Source organism: Diabrotica undecimpunctata, chromosome 5 (assembly GCF_040954645.1).
Source record: "Diabrotica undecimpunctata isolate CICGRU chromosome 5, icDiaUnde3, whole genome shotgun sequence".
Lineage (NCBI taxonomy): Eukaryota > Metazoa > Arthropoda > Insecta > Coleoptera > Chrysomelidae > Diabrotica > Diabrotica undecimpunctata.
The window spans coordinates 112,528-131,630 of record NC_092807.1 but is presented as its reverse complement, the minus strand read 5'-3'; the positions used below and the strand labels follow the sequence as shown (position 1 = coordinate 131,630).

General features: G+C 32.2%; 1 protein-coding gene across 5 annotated transcripts in view; it reads right to left on the bottom strand.

Annotated features, from left to right (window-relative positions):
• Positions 1-4,818: 4,818 nt before the first annotated feature.
• Pfrx (6-phosphofructo-2-kinase/fructose-2,6-biphosphatase) overlaps positions 4,819-19,103 on the bottom strand; it is a 47,410-nt gene continuing 33,125 nt past the window's right edge. For 4 of the 5 annotated variants that reach the window (XM_072531297.1, XM_072531301.1, XM_072531299.1 and 1 more), the window contains exons 4-7: positions 18,294-18,512; positions 17,686-17,920; positions 16,768-16,895; positions 4,819-8,393 (exon numbers count right to left, since the gene is read on the bottom strand). In XM_072531297.1, the coding sequence (XP_072387398.1) occupies positions 8,334-8,393; positions 16,768-16,895; positions 17,686-17,920; positions 18,294-18,512 (642 nt within the window). In that variant the 3' untranslated portion in view covers positions 4,819-8,333. Of the gene's footprint in view, positions 8,394-16,482; positions 16,669-16,767; positions 16,896-17,685; positions 17,921-18,293; positions 18,513-19,103 lie in introns of those variants that run through there. The other variant, XM_072531298.1, reaches the window with a different exon arrangement.

Genomic DNA, 19,103 nt, shown 5'->3' with positions numbered 1-19,103 from the left:
ATGTGCCAATTAGAAAGCGCAGTATAACTATTCTAAGGATTTGTTAGCCATGGGAGTAGCTAAAAGAAATTTGTGAGGGCAAACATTTGGAAGAATTTTTGGGATGATTGAACATGCTTGAGGGTATCCACTCGTTTAAGTTCACCCCCCTCATTTATCCATCAATGAATTATTTAACTATTTTTTAATAATTATTTTGAAAAAAACTGGCAGAGAAAAATGATGATAATACAATGGTGCTGATAAAGTATTAGTTGTGTAAGTATTAACAATGAATATGTAAGGATATGAGAAACAGTATTTGTAAGAAAAATAATTGACTTTTAACTTAAAAAAATTAAAATAATTAAAAATTTATAAATTATGTTTTTTACGACATTAATATACTACATATATATCGGAATTTGGCCATTGACCGAAATTTATACCCACAACGTGAATAGTAATCGATTTGATCTTTACAATATTCTTTAGAAAAATCAAAATATTTGTTAAATTTAAAATAAAATTTTAAATTCTAAAATCATCAATAATAATAATATCTTGGGGGGTGTCCGGACCCTCCTGACTACGTCACTGCCTAATATACTCTTTCTTAATTTTATCTTTTTTTGTCACTTCACTCATCCATCTAAGCATTCTTATTTCCGCCATATGCATTCATTATTCCCGTTCTCTTTATATGCCAAACATTTAGTTTCATACGTCCTTGGTAGTCTTAGGCAGTTTTATAGAATTTTTTCTTCAGTTTCATTGAAAGAATGAAGGATTATCGTAAACCCTCCATGGTATGTAACTAACAGTGTTATCGCTCGTGACCTTAAAATGAAATCTGTCAAAGTAGAAATATCCTACTTCTCTAAGAAGTATGTCGAACGCTGTAATTAACAGCTAACATTACACAAACATTACGCAAATTAAATGGGATGTTTACAAAAAAAAAAAAAAAACACTAGAGAAAAAGTAATAACACAGCGCCAGTATTGAAGCTTCGCTTCAAAAATATTGATGGCAACTCTAGAAATACTACCATCAGTTCCTAATTTTTTTATATTTGATTTAAATGATTGTTATCCTAGTACTAAATGTTTAATATAAAACATCCTATTACATAATTACCAACTGTATATGAAAAAATTGAGTTTTCGTAATTTCATCTTGGCAGAACATAATATCAATTGCTGTGGTAATCGCTTGAAATGCTTTAGACATTGCGGAGAGTAGCTGTGATACAACTTCACTATCTTGTACTTGACCTCCTGCACTTGTTAAGTTCCCAAACAATTTGACTGAATTATGTTGTGTATTTCAATAATCTTAGTTGAACCTCTGTCGAAATTCCCTTCTTTTGGTGTGTATTTTCAATTTAGTCATGCAAATATTGCGCAATTAGATTCCGGGCTTTCAGATCGTTTTTCTTATAAATTAATCGATCGGCATCATCTGCAGGTTCATCTTGCAGATGATGCTCTTGTACAACCAAGACACCAGCTTATTCTAGTAACAATTTTACTCTGAATAACCAGTTGGAGAAATTATTTCCATTATAGGGAATGTTCCATAAAATGTTTACAACTTGATTATTTCTTCCAATTTGTTGTTACGTTCCGTAACAAGTTTTCCGTCAAAACTTTGGTGCCTTATTACCACTATGTAAGCTTCTTTATTTCCCACAACTCTGGACCCATAACCTTTTTGCTGCGTGGTGGGAAAGAATCTACTTTGAAGGAATACTACAAATGATACGTTGAGAAATACGTATAAACGATTTTATTATAACACTAAATGCTTGGTTACAATATGAATTAAAGTAAAGACCATATATTATGAAGAACGGTTTCAGATTTAATTCTGATAACTTTATTACAAGTGGACCAAATAAGCGAAGATATCTATTACATCTTCATGTACAACATTTTACTCCTCTGTGTCAATCAGCTCTGCTCAACAAGTTTAATAAAAAAAATTTGTTTCTTGAGATGTGTAATGTAGGTTTACCAAATAATCAAAGTTATGCCATTATAAGAACATATTAATATTTAAAAAAATGAGGTTTCATCCACATAAAATAATGTGAAAAAATGATTCATGTTATCTAAAAACTGTTATCCACAAAGAAATATGTACTACGTCGGCGATATCTGTACAGATCGTATTGCAATCATACATTACATTTTTGTTGATGGTTAAAAATTAAATGATCTGTGTGATGTATTGGCAACCATGCAGTGCGGTTACGTCACAATCAGCTGAGAGAAAACTCAGTACGACAGACGCGACGATGGCCTATTTAATATATATTGTTATTTGCATTACGTTTTGGAGTGATAATTAAAGTCGGTAGTATTTCCTATACTGTTATTATTATTTACAACCCGGTCCGATACATATTAATCTGGTATTATTTAATATCTTAGTGGGAATTAAATAGTAGGTAAATTGTCAATCGGCATCTTATGTAAAATGTTATTTAAACGCAAACCTCACCTGATAAATAAAACTGATTAAAAATTATGTTTAATATTTAATTTTTAGTTTCTTTAGTAATCTTAATTAGTAATTAATACTTATAGTCCATTGGAATGTCACATTTTTTATGCTTAGCAGAAGGGTGAGTATAAACTTAAGTTCAAGTTTGTGGGGTCGCCATCCTGATATCCCGGCCGCCATCTTGGAAAAATAAGGGGAAAGGGTTTTCGTGTTGTATCTCGTAAACTAGCAACCCTACAAAAAATTTTATCCGACATTATTTGTAGCAAATTAAATTGTCTACAACTTTATTTTTATTACTTTTAGCCGTAAAATGGAAAATAAAAAAGTTGTAAACAAAAGTAACTAAAAATTTTGGAACAAATTTTCTTTTGGGTCTTATAACTTTTTTTTGTAATTTTACAATAAAATGACAGCAGAGCTATATCAGAGGCTTTTTCATAGAATAATTTTCACTACAAATTTGTTTAATTTCATTAATTTCTTTGGATTTCACAGCGCTCCGAACTTGGTCTGGTTCTTGAATACTCGCCATCTTGGAATAAGGGGTGCTATCGTCCAATGCTATTATTAATTTATTATCGACTCATTCCGCCACCACAAAACTCTACTTCCTACGCTTGCGTCACACGAAAAAGCAACAATGCAAACAACAAAGCTAAAGTTTAAGAGCACCGTACCAATATTATTCCACGATAAATTTCTTGGTAATGAAAAGTACAAAACAAACTTAATAGATCTTCTCAAAACTGCTCTATCAGAAGTGGGTTTTTGTGTCAACCAGGCTGAATCTGATGCAGATATCATCCGTTTTGCTCTTACCGCATTCCAAGCCTATGATTCTTGTCTTGCTCACGGCATGAGGAAGAGAGCAGTCCAAGGGAGGGGCCTGGAAAAGTTTGGTTACCAATCAAAACTTTCAAAACTCCAGCACACCCCGAACTTCTGAAATTAATTTTCTGCAGATGTAAGTGAAACTGTGAAAGTATGTGTGGTTGCCGACATGTAGACCTCAAATGCCCTGCAGTGTGCCTTCATTGTTCAGGTGACACCTGCAGTGATATTATGGAAATATTAAAATTAATCGAAAAATTCCAAGAATTAGAAAATGTTACCCACAATGACGCCAATTCTAACTTCTGTTCTTTCGCAAACATTCCCTTCGATACTGAGTTAGATCCTGAACCGCAGCCTGGACCATCAAAGAAAATGAAAAAACAATAGTTGGAAAACAACTTTTTAAATATATAATTATGCTCAATATTATCTCACCTGGAAATTGTCAGTGAATTAGGCCTAATGGGGATACCACTTAAAAAAAATTGCGCCCTCGGACTCTACCTTATAGGTGGTCGGGAAAAAGGTCAATAATAGACTAATAATACCATAGGAATGTTAACAAAATAATAAATTATACGAATAAAAACATAGGTAATAAAAAAAACTAAGCCTAATGGTTCGTTTTTATCGTATTATTATGAGTATTCAAGAATCCATTCAACTTCGGGAGTGCTGTAAAACCCATAAAAATTAATGAAATTAAACACGTTTGAATTGAAAACCTTCTATAATATTGCTCAGATTATTGTAAAATGACCAGAAAATAAGGTCCAAAAGAAAATTTGTTCAAAAATGTTTAGTTATTTTTGTTGATAACTTTCTTATTTTCCATTTTACGATAAAAAATAATAGATATAAAGTTCTAGACAATTTAATTTGCTACAAATAATGTTAAATACAATTTTCTGTAGGGTTGCTAGTTTACGAGATACAGCGCGAAAACCCTTTGAACCCCTTATTCCAAGATGGAGTGTATTCAAGAACCCGGCTAACTTCAGACCGCTGTGAAATCCAGAGAAATTCATGAAATTTAACAAATTTGTATTACAAATTACTCTCTAAAAAGCCCTCTATAATATTGCTCTGATGCCATTTTATTGTAAAAGGCCCAAAAAAAATTAGTTCAAAATTTTTTAGATATTTTTGTTAATAACTTTTTTATTTTCCATTTTAGGATAAAAATAATAGAAATAAAGTTGTAATTTGACTTTAATAGAACAAAATCCAACATTCTTACTGAACATAAAATATAGAAAATTAAATCATTCTTTTCAAGTGATTGGAACTACTAAATTTTGAAGCCACTGTTTGAGGTCCACTGATCATCGCTTAATTAGTTATCGGTCTTTACACATGGCTTTTAGTCTACTACGTTGGCACACTTGTCATGCACACGTAGAGCCAACCCAAAGATCCAACGTAGAATTGTAATATCACAACAACGATGTAGAAAATAAAGTGTAAGAGGTTTAGCAAAGGAAACTTCAATTTTATTAGAAAATATCTTTATTCAACAATAGATATACAATAATTATATTACCACAGCAAGACAACGCTTTTTATTTATTATAAATAAATCAATGATGTAAATAGTACATATAGTAGATAGTCAAAGAGTAAAATTATAGTCAAAATTATTTGGTTCCAAATTCTCGAAATATATTTTATTTTATACGTCCTGTATATGCTGTTCGAAATGCACGTTTACAGTTGTATTCGACATGACGTCATAGTGTTATCGACTAAATCAATAATAACAGTTAAGACGTTATAAGACCTGTTACTTATATACAAATTTGAAATAAATATGGGAATAAACCACAATCGATTGTAATAAAAATTACATTTTACATCTGTTTTTGACGTTTCAAAAAATATAAATTCAGAAATTGTGAATCTGTAGTTCTGTTGTCAAAACATTAACACGTACCGCAATTTCTTAATTTATAATCTTTTTTAAAACGATTTCCGGATTGGAAATGGAAATGTCAAAAATAAATGTAAAATGTAATTTTTATTACAATCAGCTGGGAATGAATCCCATATAAATATAATATTTAAATTTATCATGCGACAAGAAAATAATACAACAGTTTCAGAACCTCTTTAATATATTTTGTCCCTAATTATTTTGTTTTTGATAAATTTTTAAAAGTGCAAAATTAAACTATTGATTTTATAGAATCTTTTGAAGAAAGATTGAACTTTAAGTATTAGATTTTTATAGACGATGCTTTTTTTCAGTACTTCATTTCGCATATGCAATTCAAACAATATTTACAGAACCAGTTTAAATTGGATTTTTCTCTAGTGCCACTACACTGCTTAAAACGTAGACTCTCGTTGAAACAGGTATTGTAAACGAAAAAAACTAGTAATACTACTCGTATTGATACTCACCAGGCAGTTGGTGCCTTACAACTCTCAAACTTATATCATATACTAATGGCTACCATTGAATGCCCATTGTATATATATTTAATATTTTTGAAAAAATAAGAGCTCCTGACTCTATCGATATATTCCTGATACAAGCCATTATGGGCTTATTACTAATATACGAGTAGAAAAAATACATAATAAAATAGTAGCTACAGTAGATTCAACCAACTTAAAACCTCTAAACGATTAATGGAATTCGCAGCAAACCTTTTGTTGTAGTAAAAGGCACCGTAAACTGCACTGGTGTTCTCCATAATGTTTAACACTTTGCTAAAATTTACGTATAAAATAAATATAATGTGTCATTAACCAGTTGTTCATAGTTTTGCATATTTTGTTATATTTTTTTTAATAAATAGTATTCTTGTACATAATGTTATTTACCGCAAATTTCTTTAATCTACTTGTTTAATAATTTTTTTCTGAAACAAATACTACCGTGCTAAGGACACAGAATAATAAACAATCAGAATGCCCACTCTCAGATGCCGCCTTTGAAGTTTTTCAGCACGCGATCGCCATGTTTTAGAAGGAAACACAGAACACAGACTCGGATTGAGAATCACATTTGGTGTAATGGGTCTTTATTGACATATGATTAGTGAGGTTATGTATTCTATGATTACCGTAAGTCAATTAAATCGGGTTAATTTTTCTATGCACACCACATAAATTTTCACTGAACAGCACTGGTTCCCTTTAAAACATGGCGGAACGTCTGCGCGAACAAGATGCGCGTACTTAATTTTCCATGGAGAGTGGGCATTCTAATTGTTTATTATTCTGTGGCTAAGCATAATTTATATTCAAAGTAGATATACAAAGTACTAAAATATCACTTTTAATTTTTGTTAAAAAATACTTCGGGAGTAAATTAGAACATTTTGTCATTTTAAATAGTGGTGGTTAGATTGACCATAATGTCTGTGTGACCATAGTGTACCGTTTTTGAGACGTCAGCGATTACGGGTTAAAGTTAGGGTTTTGGTAAATATATTTAACTTTTTATTTTCAAATGAAAATACTTGTACTAAAAATAAAATAATTGTGGGAAACATTTTAATTTTTTTATGTACGGTTTCCACCATTTCTTAACTTTTTATCAAACAGAATTAAATTACAATCGGCATTCCTAATAATCATTAGGCTAATTTGCTTAATGTGTTTAGGATTTTTGTAAGCGGTTGATTATATTTTACCTCTCAAGCACAACAGTTAGAAAGTTTCTGTATGTTGATCTAAACTCAGTATATTGTAATTCAAACGTGTAGTTTCAAGCGACCATCATGCCTAGACGTAAGTTGGATATTGATGAATTAATTGCAAATTTGCAAAAATACTTTACAATGGAAAGAGACAATGGTGGACCTTTAAAGTCATTATTATGTATAAATCAACGCGTTTGTGACGCACTCGGGGTAAGTGAAAGTGAGCTAAAAACTGTAATGAAGACTGTCAGAGAATCTCAAGAAGTTCTTACTGTGACTGAGTATCACGAAGACAAGAAAACAACTTGTAAACATTCTAGGAGCATTGATTTACCTGATGGAGAAACATTTGAAATTCGCAATATTTTGTATCGAATGCGTGAAAACAATCAATATGTCAGTTTAGATACTTTACAGGACAAAAATAAGAGAAAGACAAGTTTCTGAAATTAAGAGGACTAGCCTTTGGAAAGTGTTGAGAGATTTAAGATTTAAATTCAAAAAAGAAAATAATAGGTTAATTTTATGCGAAAGGAGTCGTGAGTCGAATTTTTAAGAGAATATACTACACTTAAATCTGAAAATGCAACATTCATTCACAAGTACACTATTATAGTGTTACTTACAAAATAATTATACAGCAGGTTAACTGCTGTACAATTATTTAAATTATATTTATACATTCATTATTAGCCAAACAAACAATAATATTTGAAATTTCATTTGAATTTTTGCTCCTAATTTTATACAAATTAACTAACTGATAATACAGGCAAAAATATTCTAAACAAAGTGAGTCATTAAAAAGATTATGGAGAACTCCAGTGCAGTTTATCGTGCCTTCTACTACAACGAAAGGTTTTCTGCGAATTCCATTAATCGTTTAGAGGTGTAAGTTGTTTGAATGTACTATACACCGTAACTAACAAAAACAAAATTGGTTTCCAATTAAAATTCTTAGTTACTTACAAGTGAAAACTAAGCAGTGTGATGGTACTTATAATGAGGTCTAACTGAAACGTTTAAGATACATTTATGACATATTACAAATACTTTTTTAGCAAGACCTCTTTTAAGTTTAACCACTTTCATATGCCACCGATTATTCTGTATTCAACCCAGTCATCGATTTTAAACATATTAAAGTGTTTATTATGTATATTTTTTCAATTTTTCAAGCAATAAGTTGCATACCTATATAATATATTCCTTCATCTTAGGAAAACTAAGACCAAAATCTCGTATATCGGTACATCAAGTCGATACATCACAACAATGAATGTAGATCATTAATATAATCAATTTATAGGCACCCAGTTTAATATTCAGTCATTCTTGTGTAGATGCTTACAATTAAGTAGAAGGACTCTGTTTACTTTTCCTTAAGAACTTCTCCTCCAGTTCACCTGGAACCTTTAAAAAATATTGCTTATTATCATCAGAGTACTCAAGAATTATGTTTGTTATGTGTGTTGCATATATTGTTAGGACGGTCACGACACGCTATTTTGTCGTACTGGTTGCATACGTATTAGGTTTTACATTTGGAATAATGTTAATTTACATACATTATGAACATGTTGCTAAATATAATAAGAAAGCAATTAAATAGAATTTGATAACACTAACAGTACACATAAAACCCTACAACATATATTATTATTGAAGGCAAGAAAATGTATCACATCAATGTATAATTCACAGGATAAAATAATGTCAAGGTTATCAAACATTTATGTAATAAAAACTTTGAAATATTGTACAAACATTCAGGACATGTGTTTTACTATATTTAAATGGTGACTTTTATAAATTCTGAATAATACACAGTGTAACATGAATACGAGGGGCGTCCAAAAAGTAAGAACATACTATTTTGAAAGAATTCAAAAATAGAAATTCAATGAAATTTGCAGTACGCGTTTTTGAACTCTAGGCAGTAGCTTTTGTGTACTCTCGGCCAAATATAACGAACCTAGTTTTTTTAGAATCTTTGTGACTTGAAAAGCTTCGTTGAGGGAACAGAATATACGAGTCATATGGTACGTTCAGACTATCTCAGCGCCAGCAGCTGGAAAGGGAAAGCTGACTAAACGCCACTAAGCGGTAGCGTTCAGACATTCAGACGACTCCAGCGCAAGCCGCTGAAAGTCAGCAACTCAGCGGTTGCTTGGGCATGCGTGGTACGCAATAATAAGATTGTTTAAGAGTTTTTAATTAAAAATTTCGATTGATATAAAAAAAATGAATTTATATATATGTCGAATAAGACTTAAAGGAAAGTACGCTAATACATATTAGCATTCATGCTCCAACGGAAGAAAAAGAGGATGACGAAAAAGACATGTTCCATGAGGCACTAGACCGAGAGTACGATGAGTGCCCAAAAAATAACATCATCAAAATAATAGCAAGAGACTTAAATGCCAAAGTCGGAAGAGAGAAAATATTTTGGCCCACCATCGGAAAAGAGAGCCTACACGTAGATTCTAATGATAACGGTCTCAGAATCATAAACTTTGCGATGGCTAAGAACATGGTAACAGCTGGGACACGATTTCCCCATAAAGATATACATAAGGGAACCTAGAAATCTCCTGATAATGAAATGATTAACTAAATAGATCATATAATCATCCATGCAAGACATTGCTCTAACTTATTAGATGTTGGGTCTTTTAGAGGAGCAAACATAGATAGTTATCACTATTTAATTAAACACGATTTAAAGAGAAAATATCCAATTTAAAAAAGGAGATCGGGAAAAGGAAAGAAAAAGTTGACAATAAACTAAAAGATCCCGACATTGCAAATGTATACAGACAGCAAATAGAAGATCAAATAGGAACAGAAAAGTTAGAAAAATAGAAGATCAAATAGGAAGAACAAGACATTAACCAACTATGGGCAAATATACGAGCTATTGTGTTACAGAAATCGTTTGAAATATTGGGCAAAATCAAGTCAGAAAAAAGAAATCATTGGTTTGATCATGAGAGCGAAATGACCATAAATAGAAAGAACTTTGAAAATTAAAGGCAGATATCGAGCACAGTTTTATTAATTAAATCTTGCCCAAGTACTTTCGCATATATAACTATAGGCGCATTCTCAGAATATCATGGATGGTCCGCGTCACTAACACGCAAGTACTCCAAACTTTAGACAAAAGATGCGAAATTCTAAATGAGATAAAAACTAGAAAGATGGAATACTTGGGGCACATTGTGAGAGGTGAAAAGTACGAACTTTTAAGAAATATCATGCAGGGCAAAATTAAGGGCAAAAGAAGTGTGGGAAGAAGAAAAATATCGTGGCTTCGTAATCTACGTGAATGGTTCGGGTGTAGTTCGATTGAACTTTTTAGGCGCGCTGCTAACAAAGTCGCAGTGGCCATGATGATTTCCAATTTCCGCTAGGAGTGGCACAAGAAGAAGAAGAAGTACTTTCGCTCCCTAGAGCATCTTCGGGGCATTTCGTCAATTTTGTTCTATCCAACAATTGCAGAATGTCATACACTTAAAATTAAACATAAAGTTGAAGATAACACTACACTAAACAAGGACAAACAGTTTAAAATAATTTATGTAAATATTGAGGTTAGATTTGTCGAAACGTCAAACCTGAAATGAAAAGTCGAGACAAATGCGCTCAGAAGTTTTTGTCTGATGGATCTAAGCCGTTGGTTACAACCACTAAGTCGCTTTGTGTTTAAAGTCAGCTGCTGAGGTCGTTCGGGACTAGACGTTGACTTGACCGAGTGACAACACGTTTTTGATGTTTTGCTCAATGCCAATCCACAGTAGCATTGAGGAAAGTTCATTGTTCCATACAGTGGCATGGCATACATGGCCATATACGTTCTCTTTCCTGTATAGAAAGATATATTTCATGATTCAGGAATACAGTGACATTACTACATTATGTTCCCTCAAACTTACGGAAGGTGAGACAAATAAATATACTTGTATTTATTACGTTCTGAACCTCCCTCGTAAATAATTTAATGATATATTTTTCGCTACCGATTATTATAGGTCTTTAAATATTCTTCCATCTATCAAATATGGTAATAGAATCTATACTAAATTTAAAATTGAGCAACAATTTGTAAAATAATACTAATAAAAGCTAATGTTAGTAAAAATATTTGAGTTACAGGTCCCAATCATTACATCTAGACATAAAAATGAATATATTTGTTAAAATAACCCTTAAAAGAACATACATAATGTATAGAAGGAATAGTAGATGGAATGATCAAGACTTAAGTTTGTTAAATCACTATTCGATTATATTAATTATTATACAAGGGGGGATCAAATAGAAGTGTAATGTTTGTGAAAGAGTAAAAAGTGATACAAGTGAAAGAAGTACGTAGTTCTTGTACAAATAAAAAAAAAACATGAAAAATTTATTGTTTAACTACAATTAAATAAAAATTATTAACAAAAATGTGTTCACGGTTAATCCACCCTCGTATACAGTAAATAACAACACAATTAAAATAATTTTTGTGGTAGTAGTAAAGGTTTGTTTTAACTGTTTTAAAAAAAATTGACCAAAAATATATATTTTTCAAACACAACACTTATAACATGCGTTTTTTAAATACAAAATAAATACAATATGCCCAAAAAGTACAAAACATAATGTACAGTGTGTATAAAAGTCTGAAAACAGTTATTTTTTGCAGTAAACCTCTGACAGGTAGATTTTGATTTGTTTTGTATGATTGAAATAAAAAATTCACCTCTCCGAGCATTTACCTCAGAAAACAATGAACTTACGTACTTTATGAACTCACTGTACAATAGTGACCATTCAATAACTCCATTATTTTTTGCATTCGTCATGTACAAAAATACTACTTTAACCTTTCAGAGTTAACGTGCGGACTATGAGTGCGCTTGTCGAATTGTCGATTTCTGACGAGTAATTATGATTTCGGTCGTGGCGTGTTCGCTAGATTTAAGCGAAGGGATACTCTATACTCTATTCAGTACAGTCATAGTATAAAAAAAGTTCTGAGAGTTGTTTAGTGCATTTAGTTCTGCTGTTACATTGAATTTTGGAAAGTAAGTCCGCACGTTATACAAGTTTCACAAATCTTCGGGTAAGATTCAATTTTAAAATATTTTATTTATGGGGTAAATAAAAAATATTTATGTAATTTATAACTGGGATTGATCTACTGATTATGTTTTCTGTATATTTGATTGATATAAACGTACTTTTTTTTTACAGATTTTTTGAATATGAGTTTTGAAAACCAACAAGCATATCTTGAAAAGCTTTATGCGGAATTTCTCTCTGATTCTGAGCCAGAAATTGAACCTGACGATGACGATGCTAGTTTGGAACTAAATTTCGACGAGACACAGGACCACGACACCGACATGGAAGAAGAAATTGAGGAGCCAATCTCAGACATCTTGAATGTTCCACAAAGAGTGCCGCATTTCATTCATAAGGATGGAACGACTAAATGGAAGAAACATGTAGGGAAGCGCCGGATACGAAGTCGCAATAACAATTTAATGAAGGTAAAAATTTTTGGAGTAACTAGGAAAGTACGACATATGAAAAGCGCATCAAAAATTTGGAGTTGTTTTTTACTGAAGAGATTTGGCAAACCATTGTAGACAACACGAATATCTTTATTAAACTGTGTTTTTACAATCTCAGTAATAAATCTGCAAGAAAGACAGATATTTTAGAACTTAGGACACTATTGGGTCTTTTATATGTAGCTGCGGTAACCAAAAATAACCACAGAAATACAGAAGATCTCTTTAGGACAAACGGCTCATCGCCAGAGATTTTTAGATTGACAATGTCCCTTGCACGGTTCAAGTTTTTGCTCAGACACATCCGTTTTGATGATATTTTTTTACGAGCCTCAGCTTGGCAGATCTTCTTTTGAACGAACATCATCTGACTATGATAGGTACCATGAGAAAAACAAAAGAGAGCATCCACTTTAATTTACTGATCCTAAGAGACCAGAAGAAATAAGTATGTTTACTTTTAGAGAAAAATGTACGATTGATATCTGTATATATCCAGAAAAAATAAAAACGTTATTTTATTCTCAACGATGCAACATGAAGATTTGCTAGATGAATTAATAGGCAAGCCAGAAATCATCATTGACCATAATAAATGCAAAGGAGGAGTAGATCTAGTTGATAAAATGTGTGCAGCCTACAATTGCGCTCGAGCCACTCGCCGATGGCCTATGGCCATTTTTTATTCTGCAATGAATGTAGCCTGTATCAATTGATTTGTAATAAACAAATGTAAATCTAATAGTGAGCTAAATAAAATGCCTAGAAGACATTTTCTAGAAGCTATTGGTACGGAACTAGTAAACGATCATCCGCAACGTCGATTTTTGAATAAACGTATTCCTAGATCAATTAGGTCAAGAATAAATCGAGGTCGATGTTGTTACTGTAGTAGACAAAAAAAATAGGCCGACTAGATATATGTACCTGTTAAAAATGCCAAAAATGTGTATGCTTAGAACAGTCAAAATGCATTTGCTCCGAGTGCCTACAGGATGGTATTTTAAACATTTGTTTTGTATTTGTTTATTTTGGGTTTTTGTGTTTTATAGTACTCAAAATGTGAAAAAGAATATATCGGTTACCTTTTATTTTCAAAGCGTGAGTTTAAATACAAGTTATAATAAATTTGTGTGCAAATATATTTTTTGCATATTTCAATTATACATTTAAAGAATCTATAAGTTCTCAGATCGTTTTTTCGAAAATATTTGTTTTTTGGACCTTTTCTAGATTTTCCGACTACTATAGTGTATTTTTATGTATGAGAGAGTAATAAAACAATAAATTATGTATGCAAATCCCTAAACTGTTGATACGGGTGACTCAATGAAAAACAGATATTTGTCAACAAGTTTACAGAAGTATATAGGAAAACAATTTTAAATTGAGTATGACCACCAGGTATAAAGGTTGGAGCAGAATAGAATACAATAGTTGTGAGGGTTACTAATCCCTAAATAAGGTTGCCAGTGTCGGAGTGATGGAGGTTAACAGGTACTAATGAATTTGCAAGAAATGTAAGATGTAACAATAAAACACTGAAAACTTTGTTTTCAAACTTCCACAAAGAGATGTTTATTTTATTGGTTATATATAACCAATAAAAGTTTAATAAGTACCTACCTATTTGCAAAATAAAGTTTAATTCTTTAGATAAAATAAAACGTTTTATTTTATCTGAAATGAGTGCATTCCACGAAGTAAGGGTTTCAACAATCAAACATTTAATTCTTTAATTCCAGGAATCTACGACAGTAATTGACTAGATAATTACCTTCTAAACTTATTCCACAGAAAATGTGATAGTGGGTTTTTCCATTTTGTATATAGGAAGGTCCAAGTGGCGTATTCAAAATTCTTAACAGTTCACTAAAAGTAGGTACTTCAGTTGCAAGGTGCAGTTTATTGTGTATACTAGTGTTATGGAAAATTTGGAAGTGCCGTGTAAACGCCGAAAAATTGGTCCTCTAACAGTTAATGAAAAAACATTAATATTTAATTGTTTTAAATCATTTACAGACAAACGTTTATGTGAAAGTGTTGATGAGACCGTTGAGTTAGTTAGCAGTACACTTGGTGTTGGGAAATCTACGATTTACAGAGTTATTAAAGAAGAGAAATGTGGTGGTTTTCAAATGCCACGTAATGCTCCAGGGAAACCAAAATTTCAAATAGAATATCATTTTAAAGAAGGACTTCGACGGAAAGTGCATGAATTCTTCTTTAGACAAAAATTTCCAACATTGGATAAAGTTCTTGTCTCAGTTCGAGATGATAAGGATTACCCAGAAATGAGTCGAAGTACGTTATGGAAACTTTTAAAAGAAATAGGCTTCCGCTGGAAAAAGAATCCCAGAAAGTCTATTTTATTAGAAAGAAGCGATATTGTCATATGGAGAAGACATTTTCTAAGAACCATAAAGGAAATGAGAAACCAAAAAAGAAAAATATTTTATCTTGATGAAACATGGATCAACGAGGGTCATACACCAAATAAATTTTGGCAGGATGAAACTGTTACAAGTCAAAGGCACGCTTTTGTAAATAACTTATCTACTGGTTTAAACCCACCATCAGGAAAGGGACGCAGGCTGATAATAGTACACATTGGCAGTTCAGACGGTTTTGTTGAAGGTGGTTTATTAACTTTTGAATCAACTCGTACCGGTGACTACCATGAAGACATGAACGCTGATGTCTTTCAAGAATGGTTCGAACAAATGATAGATCTTCTTCCTAAGAACTGTGTAATAGTAATGGATAATGCAAGTTATCACTCCAGACTTATAGAACACAACCAAGTGGTTAAAAAAAGACTTGCAGAATTGGCTGAGTTCAAAAAATATTACGTACCATCCCGGATCTATAAGAAAGGAACTTTATTCGTTGTGTGCCCTTCATAAAGAAAAATTTAAAAAATACGAAATTGATGAAATTGCCAAAAATCGTGGAATGACAGTACTTAGATCCCCACCATATCATTGTGAATTAAACCCGATTGAACTGGTATGGGCACAGATAAAGAGTGAAGTTTCAAGCAAAAATACCACTTTTAAAATTCATGATGTTAAACAGTTGTTTTTGGAGGCCGTAAATAATGTAAAACCTGAAAACTGGGAAAAGGCAGTAAATCACACTATTAAAGAAGAGGAAAAAATGTGGAAGCTGGACAATATTACTGATAAAATGATCGAGCCAGTTATTATAAATCTTGGTTCTGAAAGTTCATCTTCTGAATCTGATTTGGATTTGTAACAAGTAGCTGTAAGTTTTATATTAATATTTTTATTCATCAATTTAACATACCTTAGACGGTTTTAAAAACTGTTTTTCTCTTTTGTAATTTTTAAAAATTAAAAAAAATGTGAATTTTTTAAAACCCTTTTTAATGTAGGCCAGTCAGTTCTAATATAGTGTGTGATAAAAGAGGTCACTTTTGTTTACATACACATAACACTTTATAACACTGAAATAATTCATTTATTTTTTACAATTATTCAAAGTAATTTTTCAATTAATCTTGAACACGCCCATGGAGTGGTCGGAGGTACCAGTTAAAATTATGTTAATTACTCTCTCGTTCATAAAAATAAACTATAGTCCGACGTCACATTTTGTGTACTATCATGTCACGTTATCCCTGAAAGGTTAAATAATGATGAATTTACGTTAACGTCAAAAAGAATTACTTAATTCAACACACCTGGCGGTTTAGGTGATCGGAAAATTTACCGACAACGACTAGTGGGTGGGATAAAAAAGAACTGCACTCGCGACCAGCGAAATATTTACATATTATAAATGAAGTGTTTGTATTATAAAAAAAATTCATAGTTTTACTGAATGATCTTGTCTGTATCTCATTATCTTTTTTTTTTGGTAAATTTTAAAACGTTCGTTTACTTTATCGAACGCTATTTTGGTTTCGATCTGTATTTATATGCTTTAAATACTACCCTATAGCGTATTTGAAATCGATATATCAGAAAAGTCGTCAATATTTCCGATTTATCTCATTGTTAATACACATAAAAGACAGCGACAACATTTTAGTTAGTCATTTTCTAAGATTTGTTTTAGTTTTCTTTTGTAACTGGTGGGTTTTGGCGTTGATCCTAAAAAAACAGTTACATGCCAGAAAATAGTTAATCAAAAGCGAAAAAGATGAAAATACTGATGAGAAATGATAATTAGGAGGACGGAGATCAACTTACCTTTGGCTTGGCTCTGTGGGTATCCACGCATTCGATATTTAATGGTATGGTTTCTACTCTACAACCGTATGCTACCGGTGTTAGTTTGATGATCGTATGTAGCGGCACTTCTAGGTATGGTAATTCATCTGAAAATAACAATATGTATACATACAGGGTATTTCAATTTGAAACACTGTAGATACCGCTCAGTGCCATATTTAATTATATATAATAAAGTATCTCTACATGTTTTTTGAGGTCTTGTGACGTGATCGTGCAAAACCTCGGGCTATCCTGTTTAAACTGACACTCACTGAAAGAACATCTCTTTCGTGTTCCGAAAAACATTTCTGACAAATGAGGTATTGTCATATTTTCTTAACGTGCCCCATCTCTAAGGACATTGGTGATCATCATGACCATTGTCTCAGATTCTTCAACCAGGACGTGCGTCTTCTCCCCGGTCCTCTTTTGCTTTCCATCTTCCCTTGTATGACCAGCCGCATCAATTCGTATTTTTCGTTTCTTAGTATGTGACCAAAGTAGCTCATTTTTCTTTTCTTTATAGTGTTGAGTATTTCTTTATCTGTTTTCATTCTTCGTAGCGTTTCCGCATTTGTTAGGTGTTGTGTCCAAGATATTTTCGACCTTCTTCGATAACACCACATTTCAAAGTCTTTTCTCTGTCACCTCTGTAATTGTCCAGGCCTCAACTCCATACAACAGGCTTATAGCTTATAGGTTATCCTATTTAAAGTCCAAAATGGTGTCCGTCCGCGGTTTTGAATGCCATATTTTATTATAGGTGTTCGAACATTTAGGTGATATTATTAAATATTTGTAGCTGGAAATCTTATCGAATACAACACATTGTATACTTAAACAAATAAATAAAAGTCCATAAAAATACTTATAATAAGTAAAATAGAATCTTACCTGCGGTTTTGTCTAAGAAATAAGCTAACAGACATCGTAACACGGCTTGATGGGAAACTACAAGAACATTACCCTGGCGTTCTAACTCCATAATGACGGGTTCTAGACGAGCCACCAAGTCTTCGTAACTTTCGCCCCTCGGATATCTGTACGCGAATTTATTCATGTCTCTAGCGGCGAATTCTTCAGGATATTTTTCTTTGATTTCTTCGTACGTCATCTCTTCACAAACACCCTTAAATGGAAAGAAAACGACATCAGATTTTACAAACTCATATTAGCAAGGCAATAATTCGAGCAACATCTAGTGTAGATAACACCATATCTTAATTATTCACTTAGTCGAAATCCACGTTTGAAAATCTAAATTAGTATTTAATTAAATGTTTTCAACTTAGAAGATAAACAGCGACTACAGAAAACAACAACATAAACGTCAAACTGTCAAAAACAAGCATAAATGATCGCAAACAATATTTAAATTGAGACTCAATATGAAACAATGTGTAAAACTTCCAATGAATTTTTATTTTCGGAAATTTATAGGGTGGCCACTTTTTTGGCGTTCAGTGTATTATTAGTGCAAAGCAAAACTGAATAGAACTTACCGCATCTATCTCGTTGAGAGCCTTCCATCTTTCTTGCGGAACGTGAAGTCCGGACACCGTCTGTATGGTTCTTTTCAACCATGACGTCCAGATTCTCAAACCGTCCAACTTTTGATCTCGAATGAATTGCGCCAGCGCGTGCGAGTACTGCCTACCTCTGGGGCTCAAATTGGAATCTCCCCCTATTCTACCTTCTAAATTTTGTTCACTTTCACCATGCTAAAAGTTTTAAGATTTTATCATTACCATTTCTCTTGTTTGTAAAAAATATTTAACACTCAATACTAAATTTCACATCTTATGTGCCACCAACGAATGTTGGTGCGGAAACATTTTACTTTTTTACTTCTGTTCACTAGGGGGCGCTCATGTAATCCCCTTTCACCACCGCACAGTTCCTGTTAAACAAAATACTACCGCTTCTGAAATATTGTAATATTTTTAATTCACCCTGTAAATCGTCAGAATAAAAATGGTTCATATTCTTTTTGATAATCTAAACAACTTTGGAGTCTGTTTATAATTAGCAACTGTTCTTTCGAGAAGAAATATTAATTAATACATTACTCAGTACAGGATATCTATGTTTTTGGTGATTACAATCTTTCCTATGCATCATGGGAGAATAATGAGTTTGGTGTAATGGTGCATTGTCCTGCAGGTGATCCAGCTGTGAATATTACTAAGTCTTTGGTTTTTTAAAATTGTATCAATATAATAATATTCCCAATAATCGTAATGTATTTACTTTGTGCCATTGAAAAATATACAACTTCAACTTTTCCCAAGTGGTTCTCTGCTGATCTTAGA